General features: G+C 43.8%; 1 protein-coding gene across 3 annotated transcripts; it reads left to right on the top strand.

Moving 5' to 3' along the window:
- Positions 1-1011: 1011 nt before the first annotated feature.
- ENSA (endosulfine alpha) lies at positions 1012-7455 on the top strand. 3 transcript variants are annotated; one of them, XM_079916022.1, is made up of 4 exons: positions 1012-1194; positions 2861-2986; positions 4297-4463; positions 7197-7455. In XM_079916022.1, the coding sequence occupies exons 1-4, from the start codon at positions 1138-1140 to the stop codon at positions 7210-7212; spliced, it is 366 nt and encodes a 121-aa protein (XP_079772148.1). In that variant the 5' UTR covers positions 1012-1137; the 3' UTR covers positions 7213-7455. The 3 variants fall into 3 exon arrangements, with proteins under 3 accessions (XP_079772148.1, XP_079772149.1, XP_079772150.1); XM_079916023.1 differs by lacking the exon at positions 7197-7455 and having other exon boundaries at positions 4297-6956; XM_079916024.1 differs by lacking the exons at positions 1012-1194; positions 7197-7455 and adding an exon at positions 1595-1865 and having other exon boundaries at positions 4297-6960.
- The last annotated feature ends 9623 nt before the right edge of the window (positions 7456-17078 follow it).

Below are 17078 nucleotides of genomic sequence, written 5' to 3'. Positions count from 1 at the left end.
CGTATGATAATAATCTGTGTATTCTATGCTTCTCAAACTTTTCCATTAGAAGTGTACCTAATTATACAGGAAAATGAACAGCCCCAAGGCTATCTGTCACAACAGGCTGCCTGGAAAATTAAAATTTAATATGAATTTTTCAGTGTTATTAGTATTAGACTGTTTTAATATAAAAATGTAGTGCTTTTTGACTAACACTCTAGGAAGACGTGTCTATTTAATCTTGAGGATTTAAGGTACACCTGGCACACTGTGAAAACCCTCCCCACAAGCCCACTAAACTTTACAAGCCCACTAAACTTTCTATGGCAGAGACTGCCTTACTACATATGTATCCCCTGTAAAACTAAAACAGTACCGTCTTCAAATAGACGCTCAAAAAATATTGTTGAACTGTGACTCAGGATACGTTAGCAAGTATTTACTAAATGTTTACCAGGTACCTAGACCTGTACTGTTTCAAAGTGATCAAGTCTCCATGGGATGACTGTGAACAAGTAAAAAACTGTACATGAGTTAAATCATGAAACGTAAGCCATTTGTGTTCCGCAAGATGACTCAGTCTCTCCATTCCAGACCCCAAGTGACACATTGGAATAGTGTGTCTGACCTCTTAATTATTTTCTGGTGATTGATAATTTTCTGCTAACACTGCGCAAAGCTTAATCCTCTTCACCTGGAAATAAAAGGTTTCCATCATTTCGCTCTCCAATTTGAAGCTCAGCAAAGCCTCCTGGGCGCGGGGCGGTGGAGCCGAAGGAAGTCTGACCCCATCAAAGGAGCAAAAATGCCAGAGCTACCAGCACCACCCCCTCACATCCCCCAAGGGCTTCCAATTGGTCCTTGTGGGTCACTCTCTTTCCGGGTTGGCCTTCCAGCTTGCCCGTCGCCTCCATAGAACCCACATTTAGCCAGCAACTATTGGTAGGTCGTTACGTCATTGCCCTATCTACCCCGCTCCCATTGGCTCCCATAGGAAGGGGCGGCCGCAACGTCACAGGCAAGAGCCGCCATTTTGACTGAGCAACCCTAGTGACAGGAGCTGAAGAAGCAGCGCAGGTTGTCCCGTTTCCCCTCCCCCTTCCCTTCTCCGGGTGAGTTCCTGGGTCCCCTACACTCCACAGTCCCGGTCCCGCCATGTCCCAGAAACAAGAGGACGAGAACCCTGCGGAGGAGACTGGCGAGGAGAAGCAGGTGAAATGGAGGGGGTGCGGTGGGCGAGCTGGGGGCGACCGTGATGGGGCGGGAGACGGTCTCCCACCAGTGCGGATTGGTCGCCATGGTCTCGGGCTCTGCAGGGGTTGGCCACTTCTTGCGTCATGCAGGGTGAGCTTCAGTACGGATTGCTGCTTTGGCGCTGGTTAGCTGGATGGATTGTCAATCAATGCGGTTCTCTTCTTGATTGGCCAGTAGACCTACCGCTCAACTCATTGAAGTTGTGCTATAATTGGCCGAGCCTGGGCGCGGGGCGGGTGTTTAGAAAGACTGGGTGAATGAAAGGGGTTGGTGGTCCCGGGATGAGATGTGTGTTACTGGTTAGTAGGGGTAAAATGACCCAACCGCTAGGCTGGGGCTTGCATTCTAAATCCCCAGAAAGATACAAGTAGAGGAAAAGACGTTTAAAAAGGACCAGCACTGGGGGAAGGGAGAAGAGTAATTATTACCATGGCTAGTTTAAGGCGGCAACTTTCTCAAAGAGACCTGTTTTGACCACTGGAGATGGTCTGTTGCCCACCTTCAAAGAGGACCTTACAAAATTGAAGAGGACTAGAGTTCCAAACAGAATAATGGAGGTTAAACCTAGAAAAGACGCCGACAGAGTCGTGACAAGAAAGACGCCACCATATTCCCCCCAGACTTCCAAGGTAGTGGGACTTAGTTAACCTGCAATTCTGTGATGAAAACACGCCACCCTCTTTGGGGGTTTGTATTTGACTTATAACATTTAGTACTGGATTCGGGTTCATGAAATACACCCGGTGTTATGTCTGTGCCAGGTTTTCAAGGGAAGGCAATGTAATTCCACTAAAAAGAGCCACAAATTGGCTTCATGTCCTTTTTTAAAAAGTCAGTAAAGAAAAGTGCAGCACGGCCTACAAAAAGCAGGCAGGGAGTAACAGCAACAGTAAGAGCCCCCGCAAGCTAATTGAGCTCTTGGCATGTTCCCCAAACTTCCGTCACTAGGGAAGGTGTTGATTTTTTGGCAAAGCTGGTAGGTAAATACTAGTGAACCTACTGTACCTTAATTTTCTTGAGGTTAAAAAGTGTCATTTTAATCTCTGTTTACCTGTCACCTTCCTACTACAGTGTTTATGGAAGCAATGCTGTCCCATTACTAAGGTGGAGATGTCTGGAGATGGCTACATAGCTAGCCTCCTCCGTAGAGAGACTTATCTGCTGACTAGCTTAGGAGGGAACATCTCAGCAGTTATCCCCCTTGATTTCCCATTTGACCTGTACTGTGTTTTAGGGACAGCTAGGAAACTTTCATACTAATTTTGTATCACCAGAAGCCCTGTTGGCTCTTTTCTCTGTCTTTCCTAGCTTCTGTTCTGAGTGAGATATCGCTTGCTCTTTGAGTGAAGTATTGTGTTTAGGTTTAGGTATAGGTCACTCACAGGTCACTGGGGTGGTTCCCTGGGTTTCGTGTGAGAAGCAAGTTATCTTTTCTTCTCACAGTACAGTCATCTTGAGCTTTAGGGATCTGAACAAAGGTCTAGCTTTATTTAAGAACAGAGTGGAAATAGCATGTTTACTAATGGGTAGACCTCCAGGAAAAGGTAATAGTATAAAAGTTATCAGATATTAGAAGCAGTTGCTTCTTAGTGTTTAATTTTGTTGGCCCGTTTGTTTCCTCCAGGACACACAGGAGAAAGAAGGTATGCTCCCTGAGAGAGCCGAGGAGGCAAAGCTAAAGGCCAAATATCCAAGCCTAGGACAAAAGCCTGGAGGCTCCGACTTCCTCATGAAGAGACTCCAGAAAGGGGTACGGGGCACAATCTCTTACCCTCTTACTTCGGAGCCAAAGGGGGCCTTAGGGATGAGATCTGTGGAAGTTCTACTGAACACCAATATGAAGGTTTTGTTGTGGGGCAGTAGTAGAGAGAAATTAGAAACTTGTAAAAAGCAAGGCAAATATTGTAAATCCCTGAAATGGTATCGGTTATCTTCTGATTTCCCACGTAGGATATTAAGGCTTAATGTAGGGGCATTTGGGTATGGGGTTGGGGGAGTGAGGGAAGGATGTTAGAGTCTGGAATGCTGACAGCCTCCAGACATTTGCCTGTTTGGATGGTGGGAGTTTTAGGATTGCACATTTAGGATTAGAGCTAAATTTTGGGGTGTGTCATTTCAGAAAAAGATCAGCCCATCTGTCCTACAGATTTCCTCAACTTGAAATGAATAGTAGGTGTCTTTAGACCCTTGAAGTTAGCACCAACTACTAACTATGCTCCCTGAAGAGACTTATTTTTCCTGTCCAGAATGGTCCTTCTCCCAAGGCAGAGTCTTACCTTCATAGCCATCTAGCTCCTGATCAGGTTTCTCAGTCCTCAGAGGTACTGAAAGCTGACTGAGGGATTGTATGTCATTAACCTGGAGTGTGTTTCTCTATGTGGATGAAATGGAGAGGGAAGCAGATTCCTGTGGAGAATCCCGGTTACTGAGTCTTAGTCACAGATGATGATGTGATGCTGATTTGCAGTTTACCTTGCTGTAAGCAAGGCAGGCGTGGGCAGGCTGTCAGAACCATGGAACGTGTGTGGGAGTGCTTGCAGTCAGAGGAAAGTACATTCTCATGAACAAGCCCAGTTTCTATTCATAGTCTGAGAGAATAATTTTTAATTTTGAGGTTGTTAGCTTGAGGTTGATCTCCTGCTGATAGCCCCAGATCGACCCTTCTATGTATCTTATTCATTTCTGTTTCCCCAGCACCAAGCCCATTGGAGGCTAATAGGTCCTTATAAGCCTTAGTGAATAAAGTCAGTAATTTGGTTGAACCATCCTGTACTCATGGGGCTACAAAAGATGTGGGTACAGAGGATGTAGGAGCTACCTCTTAACTCCAAAAATAACACCCTAGTTGGGAAACTGCTTCCATACCTGAAAAAGTCAGAACACACTGGGGAGAAGACGTAAGTAAATATAATTAATGCTAAGCTCTGTATGCAGGAGACTAATCCAAAAGAGACTTGAAAGGTCTGAGCGTGGATGCAGGTTTATAGTGGATGTGAGTCTCCTTGTTTTTGAGGAAGACCAGAGCTCCTCACTCACCTAAACCTCCCTCTTATCTCTTAGCAAAAGTACTTTGACTCAGGAGACTACAACATGGCCAAAGCCAAGATGAAGAATAAGCAGCTGCCAAGTGCAGGACCAGACAAGAACCTGGTGACTGGTGACCACATCCCCACCCCACAGGATCTGCCCCAGAGAAAGTCCTCACTCGTCACCAGCAAGCTTGCGGGGTAACCGGGGCCCCCTTCTGCTCCCCTTCCTCACCCACTGGACTTTTGTATATCATAGGCAGGGATGGAATGGGCACCTAGTTATATCTTCTCAGCTTGCTAGCCAGAAATGACTGTGATTCTCCTGGGGGCTGCTGAGAAGGTAATGTGGGCTGAAGAGAGGCTCTGAGTTCATTTCTTTGGATAAGTTGAGATTTCCACACCCTCATGTAGCCCAGATAGGGGCTCAGAAATAGGAGACTAGGATTGGATAATGCTGCAAACTCTTTTTCTTTTGTACAAAAAACTGGGGAGATGTGACTTCTACTTTTGGAAGAGAATATCCCAAAATTGGTTAGGCTAGGCCTTGGGAATAATATGACAGGTTTAACATCCCAAGGCTAACCTGACATGGTTGGGAAAGATAGATTGAATGGGATCTGTTTTCTGTGCTTTAAATGTTTTGTCCCTTGGGCTGCTACTGCTTCATGTTTCCATTATGGCAGGTGTAGAGAAGCCTCAAAAGGAAAAACTGATTTGCTTGCCTAAAACTATAATGCCCACTTAACCTCCTTTACTCAGTCAGTATCTTTTACAGTTTGCCCTGGTTCTTAAATAATGTAAAGATTGGAGGATATAATTCACATAAAATGGGCACCTTCTCTCTCTCTTCCAGCATGTTGCTTTTTGAAAGTATCGTGGGATAGTGGAAAGAACACTGGGTTAAGAGTCAAGGTATCTGGGTTCTAGTCCCACTCAGTCTAGGCAGAATTGACATGTAACCTTGGTCAAGGCATTTAACCTCTCTGGATTTCTATTTCCGCCTCTGTAAAACAGTTGAATATAGATAAGATTGATTCTGATTCTAAAATCCTGAAAAAAACTGCTGTTCATTGTAAAGCCAAAAGTGAGGAAGGCCCATAGGTGAGCCTACAGAGGGGAACTATTTGAAGACTACACAGGGAGAGAAGTTGAGGTTTGGGGGTTATAAATTCAGGCAAGAGGGCCTCATAAGTATCATGGTCTTGAGGGTCAAGAGAAAAAATTCTAAGAAGCTAGCCATGAAAGCTCTTGCCTCTGCCCTCACCTGCTTTCCTACAATCTGGGCCCTTGCTGCTAAAAAGCTGCTCTGGCAGCCAAGCTGTGGGCCTAAAGAAACATGCTCAGTCATGCACATTTGGAGTCCCATATTTCAGATGTTATCAGCTGCCAGGTGTATTGTTAGGGAGACAAGAAGAAAAGGGATGAACTGAGCGAGCCTCCAGGGCTTAGTGCTACTGCAGGGCTGGAGCAGCAGGTTCTCAGGAGATGAATCACCTTGGAGGAAGCTGGGGAAGGTGGTTAGGGAGAAGGAGCACTGAGAAATCTCTGCCTTCCTAGAGCCCAGTAACCCAGCTCCCGTGCTCTGAGAAGTAGCAATGCTGATCGTGAACCAGGTGGGGGAAAGGGGCTGCAGGTGGCCAGCATCATCAGTCTAGTTATCACTGGCTTGGCCTGAATGTTACTGAATGCAGCCTGCTAGTTATCACAGAGAGAGCAGGGTGCGAACTAGCCGTTCAGGAGGGGAAGATTCTATAATCCTCTCTTGCCCTCTCAGCTCACCAGTTCTGATGTACCACACATCTGGCCTGATGAGGACGACTGATGAACTTGCTAATGCACGTGGGGGGGCGGTTAGGGTGTGTCTTTACTTCTTTCCTGACCAGCCATTCACTTTTCAGGCCATCATTCAGATTGGATAGGAAAAAGTTGGTGAGGAGGGAATGGAGAGAGCAGAATCCTGTGATTCCCTGGCCCCCAAACTCCTTGGCTGTCACTTGTAATTGTATATAATTTTTGTGTTTCTTGCTCCATTTCCTCATGCTGTCTTCCTTAGTCTAAAGTCCATGTGGGAAGGGGAAAATGCTGAACATCTTTGTATAGTTTCCTCAACTGTCCCAGACATGTTGTACATAGATATGTCATGTTATTATATATATAAATATATATATAATTTTGTACGTTTTCTTCACCTCCGATCTTCTCAAATTTTGTATTTTCTGTCTGAGCTGCTTTCTCTGTCGGTCAGTATGACTCCTCAAGACTGAGGCCACAGTGAGTCTGGTTTTTAGGAAGGAATAGAAGAAATAGGGAAATCAGAAAAACTGTTGGTCTCTCTCTCCACCTGGTCATCTTCAAGGCTAAGAAAACAAAGAAGCAAGCTACGTTCTGTATATGCCACCTGTTTCCACAGCGTGAAGTACATAGCTTCCATGGCAAAGAAGGGTCATTTCAAAATCCAAATCCAAATTGCTTTGATTAAACCTAGATTATTAAGTCCACTCAGAACAACATGTGTGCTGTCTGGCCCTGACCTCTGTGCAGTTATCACCTGATCACTGTGTGCCCCCAGTCCGTCTCCGCTGCTGCAAGTGGCTCTGGCCATGCCTCTGAAACCAAGCCTGCTCTGAGCCAGGCAGCTTACACCCCTGAAAACCTCCAGTTGTTTTGATCTTGTCTAAAGAATTTGTTTTTGTTTTTGTTTTCATGGGTATCTCCAAAAAGACAGAGAACATTGTGTTTTGAAGACAGGAAAAGACTGAAATTCTTTTTTTTTTTTTTAAACAACTCGCTGGATAGGATTGAGACATGTGCCAGGTAGCCCTAATGATTGTTAAGTGTGGAAGAGTGATGGGGTAGAGACTGGGGTGGGACTTAGGGTTCTTTCCCTTACTGCTTGACAGTGTTTTCTTTTTCTTCTGTGTTCGTCCGCAGTGGCCAAGTTGAATGATGCTGCCCGGGGCTCCGCCAGATCCTGAGACGCTGCCCCCCTGGGTCCTGTGCTGGCTCCTGCCCCTCCCTGCTTTTGCAGCCAGGGGTCAGGAGGTGGCTCGGGCGCGGGCTGGAGAGGCAGAAGCCCCTGCCCGTCGGTGTCCCAGCGCATGGAGCCCCTTGGGCTGAGCACCAAGACCTTGAACCTTTTTTGTTTTTCCTTTTTCTCCAAATAATTGTTGGGAGACATCTCAGTGAAATCCTGGGGGTGGGGTGGGGGGTTGGGAGGGTGGAGTGGGAGATTTGGGGGAATATGAATTAGGGCTTGGAGTTGATAAAAACATTCTTGGCTATCCTCCTTAACCATGTGGCTGGTGGGTGGGTGTGAGGAGGAGGAAGTAAAATGGACAAAAGATGAGAGGCTCTAATTCAGCTCTGTAGAAGAATGCCTTGCTTGCTTGGATGTGGCTGGGGACCTGGTGTCAGATAAAAGAAACTGACCGTCTAAATATGAAAGATGCAGACAGCTCCTCTGGTTCTGCAGAACAAGCTGAGAACTCAATTATGCATTAAAAAAAAAAAAAGTGCTGTCCTTGAAATAGATTTGCTGCGGGAAGAAGGGCAGTGAGCGTGGGAGAAGGGGGCCATGAGCGTGGGGAGCCCCACAGAGCCCAGGGAACTTTTTCAGTTTGAAATAAAAAACAAAAGAAGACCCACCAAAAAAACCCAACCCAGAAATACTCTGAAGCAGTTGGTGTGTTTTATTGGGGTTTGGGGAAAGGGAAGAAAACAATACTGAAGACACCATTCAAGGGGAGAAGCCAGTGTGGGGCCTAAGTTTCTAAGGAACAGGGGCCCTTCATGTGGGATGTGTCTGGGTTCCCCGTTTCCCTAATTTACGGAGAGGGAGCAGGGACGTTGGCATTAGACCAGGACTTTTCCTGACTCCTGTCCAAGCTACTGTTTCCGTAGCTAATGCAGAAGATGCAGCCACCTCAGGTTTTGACTCACAAAATAAGGGGTTTGCGGTATTTGATCTAAATGGTTTATTGACACCTAAAGCTCAGTACAGGCTAAGCAAAAAAGGAAGCCTGCTTTTCCTTTTCTCTTTCAGTCTTCCATTCCTTCACAAGCTCTCATGTCTGTGAAGGAGAAATGTGACCTCTAGTAATAAGCCAAAAGGAACGCAAGCCTTTCTGCTAGTGGCCAGTAGGGGGCAGAGTCACTTCTTTCCTCATGATGTCCTAACCACTGGAATCCTGCCACTGAAAAAAGTTTAAAACTACTTGTGAGTGTAATATACAAAAGAAATGTTACCCAAGGAGAAACAAACTCACTTGTCTCCTCTCACACCAATCTACCATGTGTGAAGATTGAAACTTGCCCATTTGCCCAAGTTTGATTAGGAGAATTTATCATGGTATTTTCCCAAATGTGATTGGCTTCTCAAATGAGTGTGCATCAAGGAAGATAAACAGGGTCCAGGAGGCATAGATATTCCAGAGAAATCTCTATCATATTGAGGGGGAGGAGTACTTCTAAACTAGAGAAGGAATGTTGTTCTCAGTATCTAACCCATTCTTCTTAATCAGAAACTTTCCAAATAAGTTTTCAGCTACTCGGGATGTTATACTGACTTGCTCTCTCGTGATTTAGCCAGCGGATTGTGATGCCTCCTAACCATCAGCCTTTCTGAACAGCAGGCTAGACACTAAGTGAGCCAGGTGGTTTGGAGAAATATATTAAAGGCATTCCCTACCTTTGTGGGGTTTATTGTCTAACTGGAAGAAAATATATGAAAAAGTTCATATACTTCAAAAGGTATAAACTTTATATCTTTTTTTTTATACAGAGAACATTTAAAATTTTTACTTAGCAATTAGAGCCATTTTTCTCTGGTCTCCACGTTTTGGGGTTGTTTTTAGATACTTCTTCATTTCTTTCTTTTTTTTTTTTTTGGTCACGCGGCACATGGGATCTTAGTTCCCCGACCAGGGATCAAACCCACGCCCCCTGCATTGGAAACACGGAGTCTTAACCACTGGACTGCCAGGGACTTCCCTAAACTTTATATCTTAAAGCTAGGAGATATATGAATGTTTATTGTGGTGGGGTTTCTGAGCCTTCTCATCCTTATTCCCCTTAAACCAGTCCCATGACTTCTTTTTGAGCATGTTGTCCCTAGTTTTATGTTTGCCAGGTGGCTACAGCTGGGGAATGAGGCCAGCAAGTCTCAAGATGTGGAATCATCTAGTTAGTGCAGTTTCATTTAATATATAGGTAACGGAAGTTAATATACCGGTAACGGAAGTTAATATACAGGTAACGGAAGTTGACATACAGAAATAAGTTACTTACAAGGTGGCAGTGCTAGTTTACTGAAGAGCTTGAGTTAATATCTAGGCTTTTCTATGATTTTTCCATTATTCTTGGCTCCCCTGGCCCTTAGGTTTAAGCATAGCATTAGGGATCCTGGGGTGCCAAGAAATGTTTGTTCCTATTTCTGTTTCAGTTTAAAACGTGCCATTTTTTCCCCTTCACTCCCATACTATAGGGCTAGGCGGTCAAGGAAGACTGATTCTGCAGTGCTTCAAATAGCTGTTCCTGCCCATTATTTTAGCTTTTCTAAAATCTTTATTCCAGAGAGTGGATTCAAGGGTTCTTCTACTCCTCCAACATGGTTGAGTGATAATTGTGCTGACAAGCCTCTCAGTTGAGCCATCTGATATGCAGGGTGGCAGGGATGAAGTCACCATTTTTATTGTCCAGCAGCATTTATTTTAAGCTGTTGTGGCCCTAGCATGGAAAACACAGGCAAAAGAAAAATAGCCCGGAGAATTGCCATTGACGATATCTACAGTCAGCCAGTGGCACCCACACTAGCAGCCCTTGTGTGTATAGTGCCCTCTACTGGGCCTTGAGGGAGGTTAACAAGGAAAGGGAAGATCTCTTCCCTTGGAAGCTAAGACCTGACAGTGGCATACAAATAAAAGCAAATTAATGTAAGATCCCGAGTGGCGGGAGTTTCCCTGGTGGCGCAGTGGATGAGACTCCATGCTCCCAAGGCAGGGGGCCCAGGTTCGATCCCTGGTCAGGAAACTAGATCCCACATTGCATGCCGCAACTTACATGCCCACAATAAGAGTTTGCATTGCCGCAACTAAGGAGCCGGCGAGCCACAACTAAGGAGCCTGCCTCTGGCAACTAAGACCAGGTGCAACTAAATAAATAAGATCCCGTGTGGCATGCGGCATCTTAGTTCCCTGACCAAGGGTTGAACCCATGTCCCCTGCAGCGGAAGCAGAGTCTTAACCACTGGACCTCCAGGGAAGTCTCCAAATTAATGCAGTTCTAAGCAGAATTCCCACAAGCTAAGAGAAGGAGGGTCAGGAGATGAGTTGTTAGCTGAATTTTCTTAGAGATGGGTGACTTACTAATAAAGATAAGATGAGGCTGCTCATGCTTGGGCAGCAATATTTTAATTCACAAGTATTGGATTGGCCAAAAAGTTCGTTCGGGTTTTCCCATAAGCTCTTTTGGAAAAACCCAAACGAACTTTTTGGCCAACCCCAATAATTGTTGAACTCTAACTTTGCGATTGGAAATATTAGCAGTTGTTGGGCAGATAAACAGTATAAGAAATGGTGTCTGCCCTGAAAGAACTTGAAGCCTCATTGAGACAACACTTCTACATATAATACATGTCAGTGGTAAAAGAATTCTGAGAAGGGGAAATTCAGAGGGCTGGAATCATTAGATAAATATTAGTGGAAGAAATGGAGATTGAACTGGGCCTTGAAAGATGGGTAGTATTAAATTGTCTAGTTCAATTATCAGTTAATAAGTGCCTGTAATATGCCAGGCATTGTGCTAAAATATAAATGATATGTGGGTGCTTCTTTCAAGGCGATTCCACTCTGGTGGGGGAACTACACATGAGGAAATCATATGCAGTGTTAAACTTGCAGCAGTAGAAGCCCAGCTACATAGAGGAATAGGAACAAGTATTTAATAGTAATTGCACCTAGCCCATTGCTAAGTACTCAATTGACATCATCTCATTTAGTCCTCACAACAATTCTACAAAGTAGGTAGTCTTAGTCTTGCCATTATACAAATGAGAAAACTAAATCAGTAACTTGGCCAAGTCACATAGCTTCCGAGAGTGGAGGCAGGATTCCACTGCCTGCAGTGGGATGGGGAAAAGAGTGATCAGGAAGCACTTCCACTGCCGGGCCGGTTCAATCCCTGGTCGGGGAACTAAGATCTCACAAGCTGCATAGTGCAGCCATAAAAACAAACAAAAAAAGAGTGATCTGGGGACTTCCCTGGTGGTCCAGTGGATGCAGGGGACATGGGTTCGATCCCTGGTCAGGGAACTAAGATCCCATATGCTGCGGAGCAACTAAGCCTGTGTGCCACAACCACTGAGCTTGCATGCCACAACTAGAGAGAAGCCGTCGCACCACAACGAAGAGCCCGCACACCACAACGAAGACCCGATGCAGCCAAAAATAAATAAATGAATTAATAAATCTTTTTAAAGAAAAAGTGATCAGGAAAGATTTCATGGAGCAAATTCTGAAGGAGGAACAGGATTTCTCCAGAAAGGTAAGGTGAGAAAGCGCATTTTTGTACAGGGACCAACACTTAGAGAAGGATGAAACTGTGGAATCTGTGGTGATTCTGCAGTAGCAGTATCAAGTGAGTCCTGGGGAGTCACTGGAGACCAGGCCAGGAAGGTAGACAAGGATATGGCTTGCAGGCAGCTATAGGAACCACTGAGGGGATTACAAAGAAGAAATCTTGTCCTATGTTTTAGACAGGTCACTGCAAAATTGTGTGGAGAAGGGATTTAAAGGTAATAGATTTAGTGATGGACTGGTTCTAGTGTCAGGTTTCCTGGTTTTGATAATTTGGGACAAGTTTCTTAAACTCTTTGCTTCAGTTTACTTATTTTGTAAAATAGGAATGATGTAGTACCCACCACAAATGACTGTTGTGATGATTAAACAAGATAAGGCACGAAAAGCCCTTACTTCAGGGACTACAACAGTGCCTAAAATATGGTTCCTGCCCCCAGGGAGCTTAAAGACTACTGGGGGATATAATAAAGACAGGTAGACTGACAATTATTAGAATACAAGGATTCGGTGCTAAGATAGGGATAAGCACAAAATGCTCTGGAAGCACAGAATACACACCTAATTTGGGCAGGTGGGAGAAGAACAGTCAGGAAAAATCCCTTCACAGAAGGTAGCTTCTAAGCTGAAATATGAGGGAGTAGTAGGACTTAGGTAAAGGGATTAGATTGGGAAAGGTCTTCCAGGTGGAAGAAACAGTATGTGAAAAGATGTAGAGGTATTACATTCTGGAAACTTAAAATAATTGAGAGTAGCTGTAGCATAGCATGCAAGGAATGAGGCCAGATGTCGGTGGAGGGAAGCAAGGGTTAGATCACAAAGGGCCCTTTAGGCTTTATTCTGGAGGCAATGTGAAGCTGCTGAATAAAGGTTTTGAGCAAGGAAATGACATGATCAGATTGGCTCCTTAGAATAATCTTTCTGATTGCAGTGTCAGGAAGAGATCGGAGAGGGTATAATGGATGTGTTAGAGACGCTATTAATGGGATGGAAAAGTTGGGAAGGGTTAAGGCTATTGTGAAGAGGAAGATGATGAATTCAATTTGAGACATAATAAGTTTAAAGTAACAATGAAACATCTAAGTGGAGAATTCTGTACTACACTTAGTAAACTGTTACCATGGGTTAGTTGAGTTATGAGTGAGACAGACTGTATGTTGCTACAGTACTGTAGGTTAGATATGACTGGGAAATAAAGAAGGTAATGATAGTGAGGATGAAGAAGAATGAACAGATTCAAGAGATATATGAGAAGTACAATCAACAGAACTTCATGGCGGTGGGACTCGGGAAGAGACAGGACTCCAATAAAAAATTCCGAGTTTTCTGGCCTGAGTTGCTGGGTAAATGATGATGCCATAATCCAGAGAGAGAATACAGCTGGAAGAGCAAGTTTAGCAAGGAAGACAATGAGTTCAGTTTTGCCGAAGAGTTGATATGAGGTGCCTATAGAACATCCGAGAGTAGATGACTAGAAAGTTACTGGATTTATGAGTCTAGAGGTTGGATAAAAAGTCAGAATAGGAGATACAGATTCTGTAGACTTTAAGATGTACTAGTAAAGCCATGGCCGTGAAAATACAGAGAGCAGAAAGACTGAAGAACTGATCCTGATGAAGGCTGACATCTGAAAGGAATAGAGAAAAGGGCCCAGCAAAATAGGAGAATCAGGAAGATGTCGTGCCCAAGGACAGAGTTTAATGGAGAAACTCAATCAGTCAATAGTGTAAAATGCTATTAGAAGTTAAGTTTAAAAACGAGACTATCTCACCTATGTAATAAAAAGTGCCCCCAAATTTCAGGAAAGCAGTGTGCCAAAATCGTGAATAACTGTTTGCCAGGATTATGGTCTAAGGTGTGTGCGTGTCCACTATCTGTACTTTTCAGGGTTTTGGCAGTGAGCATGTAGTTGATCACTAGAGGTAATTTTAATTCTAATTTAATTCTAGAATAAAAATAAAATCACAAGAATAAAATCACAAAATGTTTCTTTTAAATGGACTAAAAGGGGCTTCCCTGGTGGTGCCGTGGTTAAGAATCCGCCTGCCAATGCAGGGGACACGGGTTCGAGCCCTGGTCCGGCAGGATCCCACATGCCACGGAGCAACTAAGCCCGTACGCCACAACTACTGAGCCCGTGTGCCGCAACTACTGAAGCCCGCACGCCTAGAGCCCATGCTCTGCAACAAGAGAATCCACCGCAATGAGAAACCTGCGCGCAGCAACGAAGACCCAACACAGCCAAAAAAAAAAAAAAATCAACTAAACGGTGTCCATTTGATTTGCCAGTTAGTAACCTTTTTGAAACCAGTTTCCATGGATTGGTAGAGGTAGAATCTTGCTTGTAAAACTGAGTGGTGTGCGAAGGTTTTGTTGCTTGCTGTTGTTGTTTTAGGATGGTAATGATAGGCATGTATATTTACCAAGTGAAAGGAACACGTAAAAGTAGAAGCTCAATAGAGAATGATGATAACCAAAAAGCAGGGTTCCAAAAAGAAACGGGGAGTTGGGGGGCAAGAAGGAGCTCAGGTGGATGTGGTTAATTAAACAATAGTTCAGCAAACATTTATTGATCACTTACTATGTGCCAGCCACTGTACAAGGTGAGGTGCTGAGTTAGCAAGTCAGCTGAGTTAGGAATTGATCTAAAGCAGGAGGATATATACCTCATCCTGCATGAGACTCAAGGTGAAGATGTAACAAAGGGTAAACTCACAGCTGTTTGTGAATAGGGGTAGGTAATTGATGGGAGTCCTCGTCTGACAGCTTCCTTGTTCTTTGTGGAATAGGATGTGAGGTTGATACTTGAGAGGGAAGTGGGAGTTAGGGGGCTTAAGAAGAGTGGCCATAGTGTTGGAGAGAGGATGAAAGGGAGGAGGATGAAAGAGCGATGATAAAAAATACTAAGTATTTCGTATTATGAGAAGCCCGCGCACCACAACGAACAGTAGACCCCGCTCACCGCATCCAGAGAAAAGCCTGCATGCAGTAACGAAGATACAACACAGCCAAAAATAAAATAATTAAAAAAAGAAAAAACTATAAGAGTTAGGAAACAATGTTGAGGGTATAACAGAAACCATGAATGTGTCATCCTTGGAATGCATCATCCATTGGAATGGTATCAATCCATATATTTCTGCTGTCTTCTCTAGCAACACCCAGCTGCCTGGGTACAAGAGCAGAGAAGACATATTACTGTATAGATCCTGGATCATGATTTGTAGACAGATGAAGAGGATTGACAAAGGAACAAGGGGATTGAAGGTGCTGGTGAAAGATGGAAGCCACCCAATTCAGACTGGCGAGGTACGTTAAACTCTGGTCAAGAGAAGTCTTGATAAGGTCAAAGAGCAGACGATTTAGAAGTGAAAGTGGTAAAACTGGAAGCCCAGGCAGGACATGGTGTCAGAATGATGTTGGAGTTTAAGATTTCAGAGTTGGAACTCTTCCATATAATGCAAGGGCAATAGGAATGGGTGTTTTAAGTGGAGTAAAGATAAAGATCATTGGAGAGTTAAAGAACTAAGGGAGTTTCCATATCCAACTGCCAGGGTAGGTGGCTCATGTGTTTGAGATTTTGTACTGTTATCTCTTATTAGACCCAACTGTATTTTTTTCTTAATAAAAGGAAAATGGAAGTGTCTAGTTTAGTAAATGACAACAGCAACAATAAAAGAATTATGGGCTTAGAGTGTTGGGTCAGTAAATCAAGGTGTTTAAATGAATCCAGAATTATGCAAGCCTGGGGAGGAGAAGATGAAGCCAGCTGCCAGTCCTGGTGTAGGAGTGACCAGGAATAGCAGAGAATATGAAGGAGAGTTTAGCTTGATGGGATGAACTCCAAAGCAGGAGGGGTAGCATGCAAATAATCTTGGAAAAATAAGGGCCTGAAAATGACATTAGGGAACCAGGAGTATCTCTGTTCCCCCACTTTCTGATATAGGAGGGAAAAACCCTCTAGGTCTGCAAATAAAGCTGTGTTTGGGGATAACCTCAGTGTAATTTGAATGAGTGGGTTGAGGGAAATTCTCTAAAGAGGAGTTTCTGTGTGAGGCATCAGAGAAATGAGGGGACCAGGGATGAAAGTATAAGTAGGAGAGATCTGTATTTGGGGCAGGGTCCAAAGATTATAGAGATGGGAACCACTTGTGCAGTGAATTAGCCTAAGGTTCCCAACTTTGGTTCAAAAGTTGTTTGGTACCAGTCTTGACTGAAGGCCCCACAGGGCTATGGAATCCAGTCTCCTCAGGCCTCCCTCTCAGGGTTCTGAGGGGAAGATTAAGCATTCCACCTCTGAGAAGACATTCTAGGAGAAAGAGAATGGAACAGTAGCTTGAACAATGATTACAAAGAGGAACAAGTAAGCTAGACTAAAGCAAACAACTGGAGGAGGGTCCTTCATTTACACCTTTATCAAGTATTTATTGAACTCCTACCAGGGCTTTGTCTTGTTCATTGCTATATCCCCAGCATCAAGTGTTTGGCACATATGTGTTCAATAAGTATTTGTTGAAGGAATAAATTGTTCACTAACATGTTCAGATTAATCTATAAGTATTCAGAAAACAATAAAAAGAGTTTGACCTCTTTCAACAGTCTCTGAATGGCAGCAGTAGTGGATAAGCAGGGAAATGAGACTTGTAACTGAGAGAACAATGCTGGAAGGGTACTCCCCACACAAAGCTGGGTCTCTCTTTTGGAAAACTTCTAGATGAGCCACATGACTAAGAAAGAACAGGTAAAGGCCGAGTGCTCAGAAGGTCAACCAAGGATAGCTTTTCTGTAAAACACTAACTTATGACAGGAAGAGAGCACTAAATACTGATAACCACATTGTGGTAAAGTGGCCTCTTCAGGTAAAAGAAAAGTTCTGGTATAAACGGAAGTTTAGTGACAGAGGCACTTAGTGTTTTTAGATGGACTTTTTTTGAACCTTCTTTTGACATATATTTATCATGGGTGGATATTAGAGATTAATGCAAAATATGAACTCTTAGTTATTAAATCTTTATTATTAGATTGAAAAGATTGAACTGAATAGAATTTACACAGTACAAGAACTTTTCTCAAGTTATTCATATTAACTGCTAGAGCTACATACCCATCAAGACGCATCATTCTTGATCAAGTGCCAGCCACCTACCTACCTTACAGTCCCAAACCCAATTAGTAACGTCAAACTGATACTTACGCTAAAATATTTACATTTTTAACTGCATATAAAACTCTCATGGTAGAA

Source organism: Stenella coeruleoalba, assembly GCF_951394435.1.
Source record: "Stenella coeruleoalba genome assembly, chromosome: 1".
In the NCBI taxonomy this organism is placed as follows: Eukaryota; Metazoa; Chordata; class Mammalia; order Artiodactyla; family Delphinidae; genus Stenella; species Stenella coeruleoalba.
This window is presented reverse-complemented; position numbering and strand designations above follow the sequence as displayed.